Source organism: Mesoplodon densirostris, chromosome X (genome assembly GCF_025265405.1).
Source record: "Mesoplodon densirostris isolate mMesDen1 chromosome X, mMesDen1 primary haplotype, whole genome shotgun sequence".
NCBI lineage: Eukaryota > Metazoa > Chordata > Mammalia > Artiodactyla > Ziphiidae > Mesoplodon > Mesoplodon densirostris.
Window position 1 is genome coordinate 98,915,284 of NC_082681.1, and position 24,074 is coordinate 98,939,357.

The following is a 24,074-nucleotide window of genomic DNA, read 5'->3' on the forward strand; positions in this document are numbered from 1 at the left end:
GGTGAAATGGCCTCGGTGGCCGCAGAAACAGCAGGTACCTGACCCAGGGTGAGACAGACTGTAACAGGGAGTAAGCTGGCCTGGGGATGGGTGGGCCAGCAAGATTCTGAGACTGAGTAACAAGGAAACAGGAAACAGGCCTAGGTGTGCTCAGGCAAGTGGTGGCCCAGCAACTCAACCAAAGGATGCAGGTAGGACACAGAGCAGGGGTCTCGGCCAGGCAGGTGGGACATGAGAGTCAGGCTGAGGATGTCCAGCTGAGTTTGGAGTCTGGGAGTCCATCAGAACATAGCCTGGAAGGCTCGAAAACGTGTAAGTTTGTTGAAAGCCAGCAATCATTGGTTAGAAAACAATGGTGAAAGACACCACCCACAACGGCAGCATGAAATTGTATATCTCACACAGTAAAGATATGTGAGGAAAACTAGCAACTTAGCAATTTATATCCATTCCTATATTTCCTACCCACCTCTTGGGTCCTTTTTTCTTTCCAGGAGAGGAAATTTGTGGGTGGATCTGGTCAAGTGAGTGAGCGGATAATGGACCTCCTTGGGGACCGAGTGAAGCTGGAGAGACCTGTGATCCACATTGACCAGACAGGAGAAAATGTCCTTGTGGAGACCCTAAACCACGAGATGTACGAGGTAACCAAGAGCCTTAAACCAGGGAGAAGAGACAAGAGTCCCATAGATAATCAGAGCTTAAATAAAGCGAAGAATATTCTAGACTTCATAGACAATGCCTTTGCCAAAAGCAAAAAAGCTACCTCTATCTGAAAGAAAGGAAAACAGAACCATAATATTTGGGGGTGAGGGGGGAGATTTACAAAACACATATTATCAACCCTCTGTATTGGGCCCCTACATAATTAGAAAATCAAAGAAAATATTTATTTGATAAATATCAAGTGCCTCCTATGTGCCAGGCATTATTCTAGGAGTTGGGAACATAGCAGTGAACAAAAGTGAGGTGGGACGATTGGTCATGCAATTTTAAATAGGTCATCAAGGAAGCCCTCACTCAGAAGGTGATGTTTGAGCACAGAACCCAAGGAGATGAGGGATTGAGCCAGGTGGCTCTCTGGGGAATAGCTTTTCAGGTAGACAAACAGCCAGTGCAAAGGCCCTGAGGTAAGAGCAAGCCTGGCATGTTGAAGTAACAGCAAGGTAGTCAAAATGATGGAATTAAGAGGATTGAGGGGAAGAGTAACAGAAGATGAGATCAGAGATGTGACAGGGGTTCCTTTCATGTATGACCTTGAAAGTGACTGTAGGGAACTTAGCTTTGACTCCAAGTGCGATGGGAAGTCATTGGAGGTTTTGAGCTAGGGAGCAACAAGAGTTCATTTTGATTCTAACAAGTTTGATTCTTCTAGTTTCTCTTTTAAGAAGAGATTGAGTGGGGGATGAGGGTAAATGGGGGAGAAACATTAGAAAAAGAGCAAAAACAGCCCACCAGCAATGTTTAACCACGCCGTTTTTCTTCCAGGCTAAGTATGTGGTTAGCGCTGTTCCTCCTGTTCTGGGCATGAAGATTCATTTCAATCCCCCTCTGCCAATGATGAGAAACCAGCTGATCACTCGTGTGCCTTTGGGTTCAGTCATCAAGTGCATAGTTTATTATAAAGAGCCCTTCTGGAGGAATAAGAGTGAGTACTTTTCTTTGCTTAAAAGGTCCAAGAAACTTGGTGCAAAGTCACACATTTGCGTGTAACTGTTTTTCTTAGAATTTGGACGCAAAACATTCATCCAGGTTCTAAGGTCAGTTCCATCGAGTAAAGTACATTGGCACACACTCATGCAATTAAGTTCCCTTAGAATATGATCAACTCTTTTCATAATTCAGTATAAAGTTTACTAATCCTTTCACAAAATCTTGTGAAAATAGGTTATTAACATTTTCTGATACAGGTTTTTTTTTTTGTTTTTTTTTTTGCGGTATGCGGGCCTCTCACTGTTGTGGCCTCCCCCGTTGCGGAGCACAGGCTCCGGACGCGCAGGCTCCGGACGCGCAGGCTCAGCGGCCATGGCTCACGGGCCCAGCCGCCCCGCGGCATATGGGATCCTCCCAGACCGGGGCACGAACCCGTATCCCCTGCATCGGCAGGCGGACTCTCAACCACTTGCGCCACCAGGGAGGCCCCTGATACAGGTTTTTAGAGTATGAGTTTATAGAGCCGTTCACAAAGGTGGGGATTCTGAAAATTTCCAGGCAATTTCTCACTAGTGTCAAGATTCTACTATATGAAATTAAATTCATTTATGCATTCATATATATTCAATAAGTGTGTGGCTCTACTGGATAGAACATTACAGGGATGCCCACTAAAGTACTAGATTCTGCAACGATGGAAATGTTCCAGAGTGGCTCTGTCCAGGACAGCAGCCACTAGCCATGTGTGTGGGTATCAAACACTTGAAATGTAGCTAGTGAGACTGAGGACCTGAATTTTTCAATTTTATTTCATTTTAATTGCTTTAAAGTCAAATATAAAAAGCCACGCATGGCTATTTCATTTTAATAGCTTTAAATTCCAATGTAAAAATGCCACGCATGGCTACTATATTGGACAGCACAATGCTAGAGTCTTATCACATTGACTCTCATCACAGCTCCTTTTCTTCCAAGAGGAGTCCACGTAAGAACCGTCAGTACCTGGGACTGAGGTCAAAGGGAAGGATGGACTGAAATGAGGAGCTAGATTGCAGAAGGGAGAGGAAGGATGTGCTGGAGGCAAAGGGGGAAAGTTTCATATTCTTACCTTAGGGCGGTTCTTCCTGTATCTACCCCTTTCCACCACATTGCAGCCTCCTGATTCTCCCCCTTTGCAGGAAATTCTGTTTAGGACTGTTATTGGATTGGTGCATCAGTTGAACAAGTAATCTATCTTTCACAAAGGACGGTGCAGTGACCCACCATGGAGAGCTCGCTGCTGCTAAGCTGCTTCCTCTCGTGATCCAGGCCACCCGTTTTAGACAGCTGGTTGCTGGCAAGTGGATAAGGTTTAGGACCGTGGAATGGAGATTTTTTTTTTCTCTTCATGACTCAGAATGCCTTTATTTATGGAGAGAATCTCTAGCTTTCCATTCATGTCCGCAGACCTTTATCTTAGGTCTGCAGTGTGCCAGGCAAGTTCATTGTTAGGTACTAGTATCAAAAAGAAAACCCAAGATGCAAACTATTATATATAGGATGGATAAACAACAAGGTCCTACTGTATAGCACAGGGAACTATATTCAGTATTCTGTGACAAACCATAATGGGAAAGAATATGAAAAAGAATAGATATATATGTATAACTGAATCACTGTGCTGTATGGCAGAAATTAACCCAACATTGTAAATCAACTACACTTCAATAAAATAAATTAAAAAAAAAAAACAAAGAAAACCCAAGTTCTTCATCCTCAAGAAGAGGCTGGGTCTGACTCGGTCCTTATTGGTAATGAGCCTTGAGTTACACTTTAAAAAATGATTGTAGACATGAGAGCTTCTTCAAAGCATTTTCAATTTCTTTTGAGAAATTGAATGTGTTTCCTCAGCCAACATCTACTGAGCACCTATTGTATGACAGGCGCTGTGCTAGGCATTGGGAATTCAAAGGCATGTTTCCTTGCCCAGAAAAATCCAGACTTGGGAGGAAGCCAGTCTTGTAAACTGATAATTGCATTACAGTGTATTGAGTACACTGTTGGTGTTACCTAGGCTATTATAGAAACACAGCGGAGGGCTCCAAGACTCACATCCAATATCATTCCTGTTACATCGATAAGCAATTCAATAACAATATTTTGAAGGATTCTATAAGGGAATGAAATCTGAGGAAGTTAACTCTTGTAAGAAGGTCTTTGCTTTGCGTCAGACTTTCAACGCCATCCCTAAAGGCACTGTGATTAATGAGTAATACAAAAGCACAGGGAATATGAGTCAACCAGATTCAAAGGGGGTGATTTTTGCAGCCCCAAACAGCCTAGCACAGTGACTGGCACATATGAGGCACTCAGCAATCAATCAGTCAAGATTACTGTTTGTTTGTTTTATAAGTGCAGCGTGGTTTGGTTAAAGAGAAGGTAACTTTTTGCCTTTTGATACAGGTAGCCCTAGCCAGTTCTTGCTGCCTTGTAGAATGATTGTCCCAGGAAATGCTTTCCAGTTTCTTAAGTGTGTTATATCTTTGTGAGGTTACAAGGAGGGGCCCCCTCTTCTTTGCTGGTCTCCCACCAAATCATCCTAAGCTCAGCCACCCTCACCATCAACACCCTGCCCTCCCGGGGTCCCTGCAGGGGCAGGGGGTGCATCACAGCCACCTTAGCTTTGCCTCTCATCCCCACTTACCTGGAGAGAGCAGGCTCTTGCCAAAGCCTTATATCTTTCAGTATCCCTTGCTTTTGCTCACCTACACCATTTCTACTTTCCCTTAAATCTAAATGATTTCAACTGAAGTTTAAAATAACAGAAGCAGTACCTGCTTTTTTTTTTTTTTTCGGTACGCGGGCCTCCCACCGCTGTGGCCTCTCACGTTGTGGAGCACAGGCTCCGGACGCGCAGGCTCAGCGGCCATGGCTCACGGGCCCAGCCACTCCGCGGCATGTGGGATCTTCCCGGACCGGGGCACGAACCCGTGTCCCCCGCATCGGCAGGCGGACTCCCAACCACTGCGCCGCCAGGGAAGCCCAGTACCTGCTTTAAAAAAAAAATTACAGAAGTGAACTTATTCACTATAAAACTTTCAAAAAATAAAAGTGTATGAAAAATGTCCCTCTCCAATTGCCCCTCCCCTTAGGGAACCACTGTTCAAAATGTAAGTTGTTTATCCTTAGAGATTTATTGTAGGCACAGGTAATATTTTCAATATATTGTACATATATATTGAAATGTATATATACTTTAAATGTATATTAAAGAATATGCATAACATTTATATGCAAATATAATTTTAAATAAATGTTATATACTTTCCCCAAACCATTTTTTTAAAAAATCATAATACACATTATACTGAAATTTGCTCTTTCCTATTAATGGTATGCCACAAACATTTCTCCACATCAGTGCATTTAAATCTACCTCATTTCAACAACTGAATAAACAGTATTTCACTGTATGGCTCTATCAAAATGTACCCGATAGGTATGCTGATGATAGGCATTTCGATTGTTTCCAAGTTTTTGCTATTATACACTATGCTACAATAAACAGCTTCCTTCATATTGCTCTGAAGATTTGAATAGGAGCATTTCCTTTTGATAAATTTGTAAAAGTGCAATTACGAAGTCAATTGACTTGGGTAGACCAGCTAATAATTTTTTTAACTTTCTGCCAATCAGTAGGGGAAAATGTCCCATTTATCTATAATTTGTAAGTTTCATCATTAATAAGGCTTCAGGGCTGTGTGAAATCATTTTGTAAATTATCTATTTATCCTGTGCTTATTAATATTTTTCTGTATGTGTTGCAAATATTTTCTCCCAGTGTACCAGTTTAAAAAAATTTTTTTATGATGGTTTCATACTCCTATGAAATATATCTACATTCGGCTTTTCTGGACCAACAGTTCTTTTCCACTGATTTTTGTCACTGGGCTCCAAATATTTTTTACAGCCCTATATATAAAAAATTAAACATCAACTACCACTGAATATATTTATTCCTAAATTATGTACATGGACCACTGGAAAAAAGCGTATTGTTTTTCTTATAAAATATACAAGAGTAGTCATTTTTGAAAAGCTGGAATTGAAAAATAAGAATTTCTAATATCTTTCTCCACTATCCAGATGTACAATCTAGGTGTGCACACCCCACTTTGGAGAACACAGATTTATATTCTCTAATCCTTTGGCAGCACTGTACTATTTTAATCCCCGTAGCTTTATAATAATTTTGATATCTGGTAGGATATTCTCTCTTCATTATTTTTCCTGTAATTTTGTCCTTGGTAAATGTCAGTTATTCTTCCAGATGAATGTGATCGTCTTTTCAGAACTCCTCCTTCCACACTTCACACTCAAAAAGCTTCTGAATTATTTTATTCTGCATAGTCCTCTTTGTTACCTCCCATAGGTACAACATCTTCTTTTTTCTCCTTGAGAATGTTACTTGCCACTTTGGGGGAAATTTCTTCTACTCTTTGTCTTTTTTTCCTGAGAGTTCCTTTTTGTTTGTTAGTTTGTTTCTGCTTTTGTCTTTGCTTCTTTTGTTAAAGAATTTTGCTCAATGTCTAGAGGTCCTTGAATGGCCCTTCCTTTTTAAGAGTGAGGCTGGGGCTTCCCTGGTGGCGCAGTGGTTAATAATCCGCCTGCCTATGCAGGGGACACCGGTTCGTGCCCCGGTCCGGGAAGATCCCACGTGCTGCGGAGCGGCTGGGCCCGTGAGCCATGGCCGCTGGGCCTGCGCGTCCGGAGCCTGTGCTCCGCAATGGGAGAGGCCACAACAGTGAGAGGCCCGTGTACCGCAAAAAAAAAAAAAAAAAAAAAAGAGTGAGGCTGAACCAAGCTAACTGGAAGTCCCATGTGCATGAGCAGAGCTCCTGAGCTTTCTACCTACAAATGATAGAACTGCTGCTGATGCCACATGGTTTGTTCTGGCATGAACAGGACTCTTCCGTCTGCCCCTTGTTCCTTCACTTCTGCCCAGTGCACATGCATGGTGCAGAGGCCAACTTTGTGCTGTGAAGGACGTGTCCAAGGAGCCCCTCCACCCAGAAAGCAGGGCCTCCACCCCAGCCAGCCTGGTGTCCTGCATGATCCCTCTGTCCGGTCCAGCAGAACCCCAAGTGACCCGTGTGCCCTTGCTCTTTTCTCTTATCACATCCTGTCCTCTTTCTTGTCTTCTTATAGCAAGATGATTCCTTAACTATTTCTGTTGTATTCTTAAATCTTCTTAAATTCTTCAGCAAACTTTAAGCATTTCTCCTTCCCCTATTTCAGTTTTTCGCAATGTTTTTCTTAGCCCCAGTACACCTGAGGGACATGCAAGTACCCCTCAATCCAGTGACTGACTAGGACGTTGATTCTCATGGATGCAAAGTGGGGAGAGTCGTGGGGGCGGGGAGAGAGAGAAGCAAGTGCAGGTAAAAAGGCCTACAGGTGTGTCTGCTCTCACACAGGTCGGGACAGTGCCTACCCTCCAAGTTATTTCTCTGCTCTTTCTTCCTCATTTTGAAACCCACTCATTGGATTTTCTATACAACATTAGTTCCCAGGTCTTCCACCATAATTTTGTTCGAACAACCTCAATTTGCAAGTAAATGATGAAGCAGGAGGAGTGGTACACTGTAGTCGGATCTTATTATAACATTTCAAATTCTGCCCTGACATTTTCACCATTGCTCTGTTGTATTCTTTTGTTGAAATTACATATATTTTGTTCAGGAGGGGAATGAGAGAAGCTCTTTTGTGCAGAATGAGCCGAAATTGTTTTCCAAGGTGTTCCGGAGGTCCTGTTTGAAATGAGGGGTTGGGACTCTGTGCATTTTATTTTATTATTATTTTTTCTATATCCAGCAAAGATATCTTTTTTCTTTTTATTTATTTATTTTTATTGGAGTATAGTTGCTTTTTTTTTTACTAGTAGTTTCTGCTTTATAACAAAGTAAATCAGTTATACATATACATCTGTTCCCATATCCCTTCCCTCTTGCGTCTCCCTCCCTCCCACCCTCCCTATCCCACCCCTCCAGGCGGTCACAAAGCACTGAGCTGATCTCCCTGTGCTATACGGCTGCTCCCCACTAGCTATCTACCTTACGTTTGGTAGTGTATATATAAGTGTCCATCATCGGATGAATGGATAAAGAAGATGTGGCACATATACACAATGGAATATTACTCAGCCATAAAAAGAAACGACACTGAGCTATTTGTAATGAGGTGGATAGACCTAGAGTCTGTCATACAGAGTGAAGTAAGTCAGAAAGAGAAAGACAAATACCGTATGCTAACACATATATATGGAATTTAAGAAAAAGAATGTCATGAGGAACCTAGGGGTAAAACAGGAATAAAGACACAGACCTACTTGAGAATGGACTTGAGGATATGGGGAGGGGGAAGGGTAAGCTGTGACAAAGCGAGAGAGAGGCATGGAGTATAGTTGCTTTACAATGGTGTGTTAGTTTCTGCTGTACAACAAAGTGAATCAGCTATGTGTATACATATATCCCCTCCCTTTTAAGGAGGAGGGTGGAAAAGTGGAGGGACCCTGGGCATTTTAGTCATCTGTGTCCTCTCTGCCCTGTCTCTAGATAATCAAGAACTAGTTAGCATCGAATAAGTGGCTCCTCATAAAAGGTGAATGTTCAGTCCCTTCTATTTTACAGTAATAGAGTAGCGTTTCTTGAACACATCTTTGGTTTTATCTGATTTCCTGTGAAAGAGGAAAGAGAGGCACACATATTAACAGCAAGGAAAACAAGATTTCATTAAATGTTGGCCTGGATTAATTCATAATATCACATTGCTTCTTTGCAGAGAGGGGCTTACCGTTTGAGTTTTTCACCAAATGTTGGCTCCTTAGCCTTCCTTTTTTTTTTTTTTTTTTGCGATACGCGGGTCTCTCACCGTTGTGGCCTCTCCCGTTGCGGAGCACAGGCTCCGGACGCGCAGGCTCAGCAGCCATGGCTCAAGGGCCCAGCTGCTCTGCGGCATGTGGGATCCTCCCAGACTGGGGCATGAACCCATGTCCCCTGCATCGGCAGGCGGACTCTCAACCACTGCGCTACCCGGGAAGCCCAGCCTTACTTTTGACATCAGCTTGGTTTGACTTTGTATATTTAGGGTATAATATCTTATTTTCAGCCTTCGGGCTTTTCAAGTTGAAAAATGTGTGCTTCATTGTAACTGCTAAGGGTAGCTTGATAGGGTGATGATGCTTTTTTCCATTTTACTCTTCTCCAAGATTACTGTGGAAGCATGATTATCGAAGGAGAGGAAGCTCCAGTTGCCTACACGTTGGATGATACCAAACCTGATGGCACCTATGCCGCCATAATAGGGTAAGGCATGCTTATGGTGGTGTGATGATCTTCCGTGTTGACAACGTATTCCTATACTGTTAATAAATGTGCCCCAAACTTTGTTCAATAATTTTTTACCCAACGTCACTCTTCTCCAAATTCAGCAGTAGGAAAAATCTTATTGCTTTTTAAAAAAATAATGTCTTCGAACAAATTAATATTTAGAAAGGAATTAGAATACCAATAACATTTGAAAATTTGTTATACTAGTTTTCTGCTTCATGTTTAATACTGGGGGTTGATATATTCTGGTAAGCTATCTTTTGTGAAAACATGATATGAAGATTTGACTTAGGGTGTTTCACTAAGAGGGCTTCTTGTGGAGGCTGTGGAGGCATCCATGGTATTTACATGGGATGCTGAGATTTTCCAGGTCCCACTAGAGCGGGGCGAAGACCAGCCCAGTTCTCAGCTTGGCAGGGAAGAGCAGCACAGATGGGGATGTCATGGGCGGTGGTTACCTGGAGCAGCCAAAATTGAGATGGGTCTCAGGATCTGTATGAGTTTATTTCACAGAGCCAAGGATCAAAACAGGGAGATCAAAGCTAGTTGGTAAGTTGAAGGCAATCGTAGGGCTAGAAATGGAGGTGGATTCTAAAAGGCTGGGCACTAGGGAGATACCATCTTGAAGATAGAACCAAAGAGAAAGGGCTGGATGAAAATGGAAAGTCTCAAGACACATCTAAGATAGATATTTGAGACCCAGGGCATATTCCTGTTGAGCACCAGCCATGCAGTGGGAGATGGGTCAGTCATGGTATTATCCCAGGCAAAAATTATGGCCAGTCATCTGTTCTGAGTCCCTTGAATCCCTAAAACTAGAAGGTGCCTTTTAGTGTCGGGAATGTAACCAGGAAGTAGTAAAACATGGAACATAAAATTATATAGTGTATGATTTGTTTCTTCTGGTTCACTTTTAACTTGTACACTAGGCATATGTGTAGCTATAGACATGAGGCCAGGATGAAAGCAGCCATTGATTTCCCCTCCTTTTTCTTGTTTGTATGTTTTAGATTTATTCTTGCTCACAAAGCCAGAAAACTGACCCGTCTTACCAAAGAGGAAAGGTAGGGGGAAAAGTACCTCCTCTTTCTTCCCTCCCTCTCTCTCTCCCTCCCCCACTCCTCCCTTATTTCCTCTGCTCCTCTCTTCCTTCCTGCCCACCTCTGTACTCCATCTCCCTTTCCTTCCTACTTCTTTTCTTCTTTCTACCCACTTTCAACTTTGCTTAACTTTTAAACTTAAAGACTGCTTATTAATACTGTGTGTATTCCCAACACAACATGTCTGTTATGTTCATTATGAGGGTCTTGTATAAAGGCACAATGCTGATAACTGAAGAACCAAGCATTCGAAATAATATTTATTGAGTTTATTGTACGTAAGATACCATGCAAGGAGCTATGGAGGATACAAAAATGGATATAGCCCAGGAGCTGAAATTTTACTTGGGGAGGAGATAACCAGGTAGACAAATGACCACATTGCAGGGCAGTCTGCAGTACATCCTGCATGAATGATGCATAACTATTACAGATTATAAGTACAGAAGGACTAGTTTCTCTGGAGGTGGCAATTTCTTTCAGCAATTAGCATTCACCACTACTAATTATTTATTCCCACACCACCACTGATAACATATTTACCAACTAAGAGCCCCTGAATTATGTTATGGCACATTCCTAACCCTCACAACCCTGCACCCTCCCCACCACCGTTAGCATGATGCTTTATGACTATTGCCATCACTGTGCTTGGCCAGGGCTATGGAATTCTGACTGACCCACTCACTAAAAAAGTGACCCAAGGGCTTCCCTGGTGGCGCAGTGGTTGAGAGTCCGCCTGCCGATGCAGGGGACACGGGTTCGTGCCCTGGTCTGGGAAGATCACATGTGCTGCGGAGCGGCTGGGCCCGTGAGCCATGGCCACTGAGCCTGCGCGTCTGGAGCCTGTGCTCCGCAACGGGAGAGGCCACAACAGTGAGAGGCCCGTGTACTGCAAAAAAAAAAAAAAAAAAAATGTCCCCACTAGAATATTAACATCCACGAAGGTAGGAAGTTTTGTCTGGTGGGTTCACTGCTGGATCTCCAGTGCCTAGAACAGTGCCTGGGACAGATCTTTTCCCAATTTGTCTTTTGATCATATTTATGGCTTATCCATTTTATACTATAATAAAAGTTTAACTTTTTATAAAATTAGGTTGATCAGTTTTTAAAATCATTGCTTCCAAATGGTCTATCATGCATAGAAAAGACTTCCCATTCCAAGGTTATGTTTTAAATTACCCATTTTCCATTACTTTTCTGGTTTCATCTATTATGTGTAAAGCTTTGATCCTTCTGAAATATATTTTGGTGTAAGAAGTCGCATAGGAGTCCAACTTTATTTCTTTCATGGGTAGCCATTTGTCCCAGTGCCATTTTATTGAATAATCTGTCTTTTTGTCATGGGTTTAGAATACTCACCTTTATGATTCTAAATTCCCTTATGTATTTGATTCTACTCCTGAATTTAATTTTCTTTACTCTGTCTGACTGTTCCTCTGCTTGTGCCAAAGTAGTCCATTTATGTAAAAACAAATTAGAAAGAAACAAGGAAGGAAAAAAATGAGAGAGAGAGAGAGAGAGATGGTGGAGGGGGAGAAAGAAGGAAGGAAGGAGGGATGGAAGAGAGGGAAGAAGGGTGGGGAAATAAGGCATTTTCATATACTTTTGTTTGTAGAAAGAGCTCCTGGGTTTAAAATAATAATAGGGATTTCCCTGGTGGTGCAGTGGTTAAGAATCCGCCTGCCAAAGCAGGGGACACGGGTTTGAGCCCTGGTCCAGGAAGATCCTACATGCCGCGGAGCAACTAAGCCCGTGAGCCACAACTACTGAAGCCCGCGCGCTGCAGCTACTGAAGCCCGCGCGCCTAGAGCTCATGTTCCACAACAAGAGAAGCCAACGCAATGAGAAGCCTGCACACAGCAACAAAGTGTAGCCCCCGCTCGACGCAACTAGAGAAAGCCCGTGCACAGCAACAAAGACCCCAATGCAGCCAAAAGTAAATAAATAATTTAAAAAATACACTTAAAAAAATTAAAAATAAAATAATAATAATAATAATACTTTTGAAATCATTGGCCTAACTCTAAATCACCTGTAAGATCCCCTTTAACAATACTATTCTATAAAAATCAGAATGGAAATAAGTCTAATCTCATACCTTAACTGACTAATTATAACTTATGGCTTACATCCAATTCCCCCATAAGACTAAATTTAAGAGCTACCATTTACTGAGCATTTATTACGTATGTACCAGTTATTGAGCTGGAAACGTTATATGCTCTATATCAGTGGTTCTCAAACATAATCACCTGGAAGGTTTATGAAAACACAGTTGCTGCCACTGCTGTTTCTGAGTTAGAAGGTCTGGGATGAGGTCTGAGAATCTGCATTTCTAACAAGTTCCTGGGTGATGCAGCCGCTGTTGCTGATCCTGAGACCACATTGTTTTACCACCATTAGTGAAAAAAATCAGGTGAGTTTGTTGATAAAACTAAAGGTCAGAGAGTTTAAGTAACCTGCTCAAGACCTCATAGCATGGAAGAGGCAGAAACAGAATTCGAAGCTTTTCCTGCTCCGCTTTGCCCATTTCCTCTTCGTGGGATGGGGACAGAAAGGAAGGTGAGCAGGAATCATGTCTCAGTCCTCCCAGAATCTCCAGTGTTTAGGAAATTGACAGCAGATACACAATGTTTTCTTGAATGAATGAACAAATTGCTGTGTGCCCCCCGTGATGCAGGCAATGCATCACTTTCTTTTCTTTAAAACTATTTGTGGGGGCTTCCCTGGTGGCGCAGTGGTTGCGAGTCCGCCTGCTGATGCAGGGGACATGGGTTCGTGCCCCGGTCCGGGAGGATCCCACGTGCCTCGGAGCGGCTGGGCCCGTGAGCCATGGCCGCTGGGCCTGTGCGTCCGGAGCCTGTGCTCCGCAGAGGGAGAGGCCACAACAGTGAGAGGCCTGCGTACCGCAAAAAACAAACAAACAAACAAAAAAACTATTTGTGACCTGACAGATTTAAGATATTGGAACTAGACCAAGGTGCCTTGTTTTGAAAAATTAAAATGAAATGTCAAGTGGAAGCAATAGCTCAGAATCTTTTTGAATGATGGGAATCATAGGTACCTCTTTGACTTTTTCTTCCTTTTTCATTTTCACTTATTTTCCCCCCTCTCTTCCCATAGGTTGAAGAAACTTTGTGACCTCTATGCAAAAGTTCTGGGCTCACAAGAAGCTTTGCACGTAAGGCTTCCCAACCCTTCCCTAAGGGAGAGAGATCTTGCTTTGTTGTCAGGGGGCTAGCAGGGATGGGCTTGTGCAAGAAGAGCTCTAGAGCTCAAGTTTTCCCTGATCTATTCTCGGAGGAGTCTGCACCAGAGTTGGTAAACTTATGAGTTGTCCCAGAGAGTATGGGCCCTGGCTGTGCTAGTGGCAGCTTAGGCACCCTGCAACACTGATGTGTTTTAGGTGGTGCTACCCATGTCCCTGAGTTCAAGGTGATCCCTGTCAGCTGAGTTTCCTAGACATCTTGGCAGGTAGCCTGAGGAAGCTGTGATGTTCAAATTCAAAGTCATTCCCCTCCCCACTGGGTGGTTAAAGGTGGGATGGGATGGGTAGGGAGGCAGTGCGGTAGGGGCATTTGGTGATAGTCAAAGGGCCCAAAGGGCCCATAACCAGTAGCCATAACGACCTCCTTCATCAATATTTAAAACAATGAACCGACATTCTCGTTCCATTCACAACTGCTGGGTTTTTAATGTTTTGACACGGATTACATCACCTTTGAAAGCTATTATTAAATCCAGTTATCCGTGCAGCACTGGAAGACAATGGAAAAGGATGTACAAATGAGCAGTTAAAGCATGAGACAAATCTAATAAAGGGGCTAAGAATGTTTAACTTGTTAAGCCTCTTAAATCCAAATCTCTGCAGGGCACGCCATGACCTAGTTGAACAGCTACATGGCTTCATCTTATCCCTCAAACACTTATTTTGCTCAACTTTGCAGTGGCTTGCTTCCTCCTAGTCAAGTTGTTGTGGCTTTTGAATTTGTCATTTTTGTTCATCCTTTTAAAGCAAGAGTTACTTGTTATAGGTGAAACACATGCTCTTGAAGGTTTGGGGGATTCCTCCTCAGTAAATGAACAAGAATGATGAATTGATTGGTTTGGAGAGAAACATAATAATAATGAAGAATGTGTTTTGTTTCATTTTTTGCTTTCATATACCATTTAACAAGTTTAAATATAAGCATAGCCTCTGGGCACAAGTGTAATATGAGTGAGGTAGCAAGGCCCAAAGTAGATACGCATTAAAAATTAATCCTACCACAGCTGCTAAAATTGACTGGTCTTTCTGTTTAAATATTCGATTCAAGATACTTCTCCCTGGTAGATTCTCAAGCTTTTTTGAAGTTATGTTCTGAGACACCCTCAGGCTGAGGCAGTGCAGATCTGAGGATTCTCCGACAACCTGTGAGACGGTTGTTCAGGGAAAACCCCAGTGGGAGGGGAAAGCAGTTGTGCTCAAGTTCCCCCAAAGTTGATCATTTTTAATATGGGAAAGTCTCTTTTCCTAAGAAGAATGTGGATGATTAATTGCTGGTGATAAAAATGAGTTGGTCCTGGGAATTCCTGGCCGTCCAGTGGTTAGGACTCTGAGCTCTCACTGCTGAGGGACCGGGTTCGATCCCTGGTAGGGGAACTAAGATCCCACAAGCCACAAGGCGCGGCCAAGAAAAAAAAAAAAAAATGAGTTGGTCGTGCTGTTGTTTGGTGTGTGTCCTGGGAGCAAGGAAAGGTGAAAGATGAAGTGCAACTTTTCTTCTGATCGGCTGGCTGGAGACAGCCAGAGAAGGATGCTCACGAGATGGAAGAGGGCCGGGTCTGAGGCATCAGAGCAACTTACACCCCTCAGACAGGGCCTCGTGCTTTTGTAAATAGGATTCGTTACAAATGACTATCCGAAGTCCCATGTGTGACTGCAAATTTTTAAAACAAAACATCTTTTCCAAGTCTATTTTTATGCTCACATTTTTCTCTTTTAAGACTTGCCATGTTGATTTTATCTTTTCAAAATAATACCTAATGATAACACTTATGTTTAGTTATTGTAATAAAGAGCTTGAACTTTGCAAAATCTCAGCTAATGTTTTGCCTGTTCATGGCAAAAACATACTTTTCAGACCGATAGCTGCCTGCATCGCCATCAACAGAAGTGCCTACATCCCATGAAAACAATAATCCGTCTGTTCTAGCTTCTCTTAACGAAGTTGACTTGCGTGAAAAACATGAATCTGGTCATTCTTTTTCCTTAACAGGCACGCTTTTCTACTTTTCTCATCCTCCTTACTCCAGTAAGCATAAATCCCTTTTTAAACTTGTCTTGAAACCATTAGGCACTAAAAACTTCTTAATACGTAAGGCCAATTTAAACATAGAGCCAGACAATTGCAGCTTATGAATAGTACCTGGGACATGAATGAACCAAGTGAGAAAATTTTCTAAGTCAGAATTTCTTAGAAGTCTATCACCAAGGACATTTAACTGCCCAAAGTCCTATCTCTAAAACATCGGGATAATAAGGCTCTATTTCAGACAGATACTGATTGTCCAGTAGGAAGCCTACTGGACTGTGTTTGATTTATTCGAGACTAGATTGCTTCCTTTGAGTCTCCTTTGAGTTTTTGTCCCTCTGCCTTGCAGCCGGTGCACTATGAAGAGAAGAACTGGTGTGAGGAGCAGTACTCCGGGGGCTGCTACACGACCTACTTCCCCCCGGGGATCATGACTCAATATGGAAGGTAGAGTAAAAGTGGGCTCAGTTCTAACTGAAACTCCCTGAATTTGAGCCCGTAACTGTAAGAAGGTTCGTGGAGCTCTTCTCCCCTGTTCCTTGTAAATGCTGAAAAAAAATCCCCAAATCCCCAATTTCCTTTGGATCTTGTGAATCTCACTAATGAAGTCATTATAATTCTGCATCATGGTGGTGCCCTTGACTCTTAAGTCCTCTGAAGGAGCAATCCCAATCAATAGAACCAAAGAAGGTGGCAGCATAAGAATAGGAATTTAGATAGAGGGTTCACTTATATTGTCAGAAGAAGTGTCTTTATACTGAGTTTAGGGCTCAGTGGAACTTCCTCAGTGGGCACTGTATAAGTGCCAACACGGGTACAGCATTATAAAAGCAAATTGTGTTCTAGACTGGGGGTAAAGGGACTTGGGTTCAAACCCCTGATCCTACCAATAACCAACTTTGTCATCCTGGACAGGTCACTTCTCCTCTCTGGACCTTACTTTCCTTAGCAGGTGGATGAGAAAGCACAAGATGGCATACAGTAGACAAGAATCAGTATGTTAATAGGAGCATAAGTTAGTTTTCACATCTTCATTGAGATATAATTCACATACCATAGAGTTCACCCATTCAAAGTGTATAATTCAATGGCTTTTAGCATTTACAGTGTTGTGCAGCCAAGTATGACTCATTGGTGTTTAGTTCATTGTATTTGATGACAACAACAAGGTATGAATTAATAATATAGTAGTAATTATTATGACCATCAAAGTAATACTAAACGAAGCAATCATTTAATGCCAAGAGCTCAATCTAAACAAAATAGGAAATGTAGAGTAATGAGTAAAAGGCTGAGTATGCAACAAAAAAAGGGTGTTAGTAAATGTAAATGGCTAATCAATCTGTTTGTGAAAAACAGTCAAAGAAGGATTAAAACCTGCTTGTGAGAGGATACATAATGGCTTTGGTGAGCGCTTTCCCCATCTTCCTGAAGATGGCAAAATATCATCTATGAGATCATTCAGAGGGTGCCACCTGATTAGCTACTGGTCATTAAGTTAATTTTTGGATATGCTGATTGTAGAATATGTCAATAGTAATTGTTTCATTCAGCACTTATTGGCTAAGTGCCAACTATTTGCCAAGCACTCTGCTGAAAACTTCAATATATAAGCAGACCTTGAAGATATTGTGAGTTCGGTTCCAGGCTACTGCAATAAAGCGAGTCACACAAAATTATTTTTTTGGTTGCCCAGTGCGTATAAAAGTTATGTTTACTGTATTATACTGTAGTCTGTTGAGTGTGCAAGAGCATTATGTCTAAAACAATGTACATATCTTAATTAAAAAATACTTTGTTGCTAAGAAATGCTAAGCATCATCTGACAATGCAGGGTTGCCACAAACCTTCAACTCGTGGGGAAAAAAATGCAATATTTGCGAAGCGCAATAAAGCAAAGCACAACAAAACAAAGTTTGCCTGTACCAAGATAAGCCCTCCCTGCTGTAAAGGAGCTGACGGTGTTAGGAGCTAGGGTAGGGATGGGGAGAGGAGAGAATATCAAACATTGACTCAAACATACTATGGTAAGTACTCTAAGAATAGAGGGGCATAAAAATGCCATGGGGGCCCAGGGAGGGATGGGCTAGCCTTACCTAGAGAAAGCTGAGAAGGCTTCATAATACACATACCACCTGAGAATTGTAGAAGGCAGAGAAAGGCTATTGGGAAATGTATTCTAGGCAGACAGAACCATATGAGCAAACGCTTCCTACAGGAATCTAACAAGTTCATGGAATGTCTGGGGAAAAGTTACACGGCTGGGCCCTATGGGTTATTTTAAGGATAGAATAGAGAGTAAGAAAGGCAGATAGGATCCTTTGCGTCATAAAACACATTTAGGATCCTTTGCGTCATAAAACACATTTAGGAATACAAAACTTAACCTCTCAACAGAGAAAGACCATCAGTTCTGTGATGTGATTAGATTTCTGACCACGGGGTAGCTAGTTTCATGCTCAATCCCATAAGGAGTGTCAGGAAAATGCCTTTGGAGTGATGGAGTCAGTGGGGGCGGGGCGGGGGAGGGAAGGACACTCACCTGCACTAGCCTGACCCTGACCACATGAAAGAAGCAAGATAAACCCCATCATATCAGGCATTTGTGGTGACATGGCAGCACCCTCCTTCATCTTTATTCCTTCTCAGGGCCATGTTTCAGGCTTCACGTGACTAGCTTCAATTTGTAGGATAGAAACTGAGGCAGATCATATCTTAGTGACATACCTCTCCATCCAAGCAAGGACAACTGGCCCGCAGGGATTCCCTTGACCTTTCAGGTCCATGACATTTGGGATACTGCAAGGAATTTTATCTTCATGGCCTAGACATTACGCAGTAAATGTTCTGCTTCCAAATGGAAGACAGAGGACAGTATTGACAGTACAACTCTAGTAAAAAAAATAAACTCACATTTCTTAAGGTTTTTTACTTTAAGAAATGTGTGTTTATTTCTTAGACTGAAATATTGGGTTGGGTTTTTCTGTAAGATGTTATGAAAACCCGAATGAACTTTTTGGCCAACCCAACACTTGAGTGATTAAGTAGTGGTAAAACACATAAGGAAATATTTTACTCCACTCAGCCACAAGAAGTATACATGGAAATATCCTATAGTGTCTATTCCCTCACCTGCACGAGAAACGGCAGGGATTTTTCTTCCCCAGTTGTGGGGCTTTCTTTTTCCCCAAAGAAAGAAGATTTCCACATGACAAGTGGAGGGAAGATAATCTTCGCCTGTTTGAAATAAATTCTTGGTTTTTACATTTTTACATTCCAGAAGTCAGCATGATTAATTCTCTAAGCCTTTATTCTCTCTTCTAATATTTAATTCTAGGATTTGGCCAGGCCTCCCAGAGGTTTCCAATTTGGGTTCCATCTGTTTGAAAACAGTGATTCATGTGGTGAAAGCAGCACTGTTTAATGAACATGGAAAAAGCAAAATTACCTTCTCTTGCCGAGAGCCCTTCCTGAATACGCTTAGGCTCTCCAGCCCATGCTGGCTCTGAATAATTCCAGATTATGCTATGTATTATTATCGGCATTCTAGTATTCTATAGTATCTTCTATTCTCCTTCCCTTTTTTTGCTTGATGGCGACAATAAGGGTAGGTGAAGGAAAACCCACCAATTCAAGCCAACTCATTTGGTTTTCTGTAAAAGGCCCAGTGGTATACAGTGTTGACTAAGACAGAGCCTGGATGTTAGCTCTGGACATCCACATCCATTATCTGTAATATAATGGAAACCTGGAATAGGATGAATAATGATATGTTGATGGCGCTTCCCTTATGGTATTTTTGTCAGGGTAACAACAAACTGCCCCTTGTAGAAACTAAGTGCTGTGACACTCTGTCCTTTTGTGTAGCATATGGGCACTCTTTGTTAACTAGTGATGATGATGATACCCTAGGAAAAGTATATAACATAAAGACAGAGACTTTGACATCTGGTCGACCTAGTTCAAATCCTAGCTCTGCAATTTTCTAGCAAGTGGGTCTTGGCAAGTCAGCACACATTTCTCTAAGCCTCAGTTTCCTCATGTGTAAAATGGGATAACTGTAGCTATGCCATGAAGTTCTTTAAAAAGATTTAAAAAATAATGGAGGATGTATAACCAAGTGGTTAAGACTGTGGGCTCTGGAGTCAGATGACCTGGATTCAAATACCAGTTCTGCTACTTACTAGCTATGACCTAGTGTAAATTACTTTGTCTTTGTTGCTGGTTAGATTCCCCAGCAAAGCAGACTCTGAAGCAAAGATGAGCATATAGGGTATGTACTAGGGAGAGCCTAGGCATCAACGTCTGTGGAAGGGAGAGGAAGGAAGCAGGAGTGGGCAGAGAGAGAAGTTGGGTTTCTCCCAGTGAAGTTCCAGTGAAGACCTCAGCTGACCCTTCAGGGAGCTCTAGGACTAAGATGACCCTTCAGAAATGTCCAAAGTTGGGGCGAGGGGTCAGGTTTTTATAGCCCTGTGATGATCAGTCACTGGATGCAATTGCTGCTGGAAGGAGGCATGACCTTGAACCAGGCAATTTTCTTTAGTGGAGGCAATTGCCAAAGAGGGCTGACATCAGAAGGCCATCTTCCTGCAGCACTTCCAGCACCTGAGAATAAGTCCTTCATGTTTTTTTGTTTTTACTATATGATTCCACTTATATAAAATACTAGAAAATGCAGACTAATCTATAGAGACAGAAAGCAGATCAGTGGTTGACTGGGGAGGGGGGCCTGGAATGGGCCAAGAGCAGGGAAGAACAGCAAGGTCCTTCATTTTTGAAGGGAGGGCTAGGCAGGGCACCACAGTGTCCACCACAGCCTCTGTACCTCCATATTCTCACCTGCAAAATGGGGATTATAATCGTACTGACCTCATATGGTTGTGGTAAAGATTACTGCACTTAGAAGAGTGTTTGGTGCCCCCCAAAATGTTAACTGTTATAATTTAATGCAGTAAAACTCTTCATACTGGTAGAGCTAAGTGCTCAAGGAATGGTGGTTTTGGAGCCATAGTCATACTCACAGATTTGTTAAATGTTACTAATAGAAAAGGTTTTAAAAATTATTGGATCATGCCCCTTAGGAGATGGGGAAGCCAGAGCTCAGTGAGAAGAAGTGATTTGCCAAGTTCATTGGTGGAATGACCAGGCGGGAAACTGGGGGCACGTGTCCCCTCGCTCAAAGTTGGTGAACCAGCTCTCCATGTCTGGGCCTATACAGTCCCTCACTTTACGTATGTGAAGCAAATACTTACTTTACCTCCATTGATGTCCGTCCCTTTACCTGTAAGCTCTTGGTGCAGGAGTGAACTGTGGCTTTTATTCCATTTTGTCTGTGACAAAGATCATGTAAGAACTGGGGAACTCATGAACATTATTCCAAAATTGCCAATGGACTTCCTGACACTTAGAGTCTGAGGAAACGGATCAGCCTTGGTCTTTGTGGGAAGGCTCTCCTCTGGCTCTCTGAGACTGACCACTTTTATCTCTTTGCTTTGCTTTCAAGGGTTCTACGCCAGCCAGTGGGCAGGATTTACTTCGCAGGCACGGAGACTGCTACACACTGGAGTGGCTACATGGAGGGGGCTGTGGAGGCCGGGGAGAGAGCAGCCCGAGAGGTAAGGCCTGGGGTCATGGGCTGTGGGGAAGGACGCAACTCATGGGCCTGACAACCAGGTTAAATATGTCTGAGATCCTGGAAGCCAATTCCCCATGAACCCTCATCTGAAGGACAGCGAAACACCTTTTTAACAGTAGTCACAGGTGAAATGAACACCTTAACCCAAAAGTAACAATGAGTCCAAGGTAAAAAGAGTCCATGGGGCAAAAGATCACCATGGCTATACTTGAGAGATAACCTAGGTCTAATATTATAGAACCAAACATGTTTACACTAGGATTCAGGATTCATTTATATATTTTCCCACAGTTCCTCTGATCTCATCCCTATTAAGGTGTGTTCACGGCTATTAAAATTTATGGTGAGTCTAATGGTTGGAACTTCTTATGTTATAGATGGAAGACCTTTTGGATCTTTTCAAAGGTTCAGTGGACTACACTGGCTTTTACCCTGGTGTTTTTGATGGATATCCCAAAAGACATTGTTAGTCCTTTATTTAAAGAGCAGATTAGGAGAAAGATGGTGTCATTTTTGTTATTCACCAAGATGTGCTTTCTTTTCAGATCCTGCATGCCATGGGAAAGATCCCAGAGGATGAAATCTGGCAGCCCGAACCAGAGTCTGTGGTAGGTTATATTTTATGTCATGAATTTAAATCTCTTTCCTCTAAAAACAATTACTTGTGAATAGAGCACACTTGTATATATTCACAGACCTTCCCCTAAGTGATTCAACCCATGAATGTTTAAAGAGATGCCACGGGTTAGGGCAGAGGTGAGGGATTTAGAAGAACTTTGATAAATTTGCAGCTGCCACATGCCTTGCAGATTATTAGGAAAAAATAAATTATTTTTTGGTCGGATGAGACATTACTCGGAGAGTTCTAGACTTATTAAGAACTCAATAAATGTCTGTTGAATAAATCTCTAACCTGGTGATAGGGGGGAGGAAATGAAGATATGTCAGTATCCCCTGTCTGGGGACAAAGGAGTGGAATGAAATGGAGCAGATTTAGGTTAAAAATGCATTTTCAATATACCTATCATTTTGTAATAAAACCCCAGGAAATTTTCCTGACTGGAAGGAAGTATACACATCATAGAGGACAAGGGTCTAAAAGGTCAAAGTTATTCGTCTGTCAAGTGTAAGGTTAAAAACAGTAGCCTGGCCACTCCAAAGTCATTGTCTTAGTGCTTCTGTCAGAGATGGGATTGAGGACTGAGTGGACCACAGATGCATCCACTCAGCAAATATTTATTGTGCACCTGCTTTGCATCAGCCGCTGGGATAATGATACAGCAGTGCTTTCAGAGCTCAACATGTGGTGGGGAGAACAGATGAGAACAAAAAAGCCCACCTACCATGAAGATGACACGCTGAGAATGTAAAAAGAGGGGGTCATCTTAGTTTGGGGGCACTGGAAAGGCTCCGAAGGAAGTGAGATATAAACTGAGACTTGAAGTTAGTGGTCAGAATTAGTTAAGTAAAGGGCCCAGTGGGGAACGGGGAATGAATGTTCTGAGCAAAGGGAATGTGACATTTCATGGCCTAGGTTGGCAAGTGTGAGTCACGTTCAGAGAACTGGAAGAAATACAGACTTTCTGTACTGACACCAAATATTCTCTGAACCCAGGATGTCCCTGCGAAGCCCATTACCACCACCTTCTTGGAGAGACATTTGCCCTCCGTGCCCGGCCTGCTGAGGCTGATTGGATTGACCACCATCTTGTCAGCAACTGCTCTTGGCTACCTGGCCCACAAAAGGGGGCTACTTGTGCGGGTCTAAAGAGAGGGCATCTGTAACCACACCCTCTTCTGCTTTCTGTTTGGTGTGTGGGTTTGGGGAAGGAGTTGTAACAAAGTTCCATGAAGACACAAAGAATGTAGAGTGAAGTGGGGAGCATGACAATAAGTCAGACTTCGACCACAGGAAAACACAATATCTCTTTCTCCATTTTGATCTCTGTGTATTGTCTAGTACCTAGCTTAGCACTCTGTTTCACCCATTTCCAAGTTCACTGGTCTCAGAATCTTTACAGTAGTTAAACAGGCTTGTTAAAGGTCCTTGCTATCCTACCGTATACATTGCCCAGGCACAAAAAACTAGCTTTTTCCTACCTCTGTGGCTTTGTGCTTGTCCTTCCTCTTACCTGTAAGGTCCACATCTTCCAAGATGTCTGCATTTGTCCTTAGAATCCTGTATTGTTACAGCTGGAAGAACTTAGACACCACCTTGTCCTTACTTGCTATTTTAGAGTTGAGCAAACTGAAGTCAAGAGAGGTGGGACTTAATTGCCCAAGGCCCACAATAAGCCACTGATATTTTGTTGAGTAGAACACAGGTGCATTGCTTTATCCCATTTCCCAGGGTGAATTTCCCAATCACCCTCCCTACTCCCTGCCATAGTTGCTAATCATGTTGCCCCTTGTGCGGGTTTACTCTGTACTAAGTTGTTTTGTGCTACTCAGTATATTTCCTTAAGTCTTACTGTCTTCTGCAGTGTGTCTTCAGCTCATTTAAATTTTTTTGAGGGTAGAAGTCTTGTCTTTTCTTCCTCTTGTATCCTCCCTTGTATCTGGATACGAAAGTTAGTACACGTTTGGGTAATTAAAAATAAAGTTGATTGACCAGATGTCTGTTGCCTTTTCTTTTTGGGTAATGACTTTCAAGGGTTTTGACAAATCAAATCAAGATCCAGTATTAGGTATATAATTGTGGCTTAAAAGCATTGAGTCAAAATTTTCTTGAAGCTCAGATGATGCGTGCATTTGGATTGTGTGATCCATCATGGGTGGTGTCTATGTGAGCACTTGGTAAATGATTTATAATGATATCATAAGGATGCTAAAAGACACAGCTCCTTGCTTTCACCCCCTCTGCCCCCCAAAAAAGGCTGTCAAAATAATTGACATATTAATAAGTAAGATGCTTTAACTATTAAGACAATTATAATATTTCAGTTGACCTTTCATATTCCTTATCAGTGCAAAGCTTTTTACTAGGTACACTCATTGATTTAAAACCATAGTTCCATAGTCC

General features: G+C 42.3%; 1 protein-coding gene across 1 annotated transcript in view; it reads left to right on the plus strand.

Annotated features, from left to right (window-relative positions):
* MAOB (monoamine oxidase B) overlaps positions 1-22,820 on the plus strand; it is a 63,603-nt gene extending 40,783 nt beyond the window's left edge. Inside the window, exons 6-14 of the mRNA XM_060086760.1 lie at positions 495-644; positions 1,489-1,648; positions 8,900-8,996; positions 10,031-10,084; positions 13,247-13,304; positions 15,767-15,864; positions 20,921-21,032; positions 21,598-21,660; positions 22,668-22,820. Coding sequence (XP_059942743.1) covers positions 495-644; positions 1,489-1,648; positions 8,900-8,996; positions 10,031-10,084; positions 13,247-13,304; positions 15,767-15,864; positions 20,921-21,032; positions 21,598-21,660; positions 22,668-22,820 — 945 coding nt within the window. The remainder of the gene's footprint in view (positions 1-494; positions 645-1,488; positions 1,649-8,899; positions 8,997-10,030; positions 10,085-13,246; positions 13,305-15,766; positions 15,865-20,920; positions 21,033-21,597; positions 21,661-22,667) is intronic.
* The last annotated feature ends 1,254 nt before the right edge of the window (positions 22,821-24,074 follow it).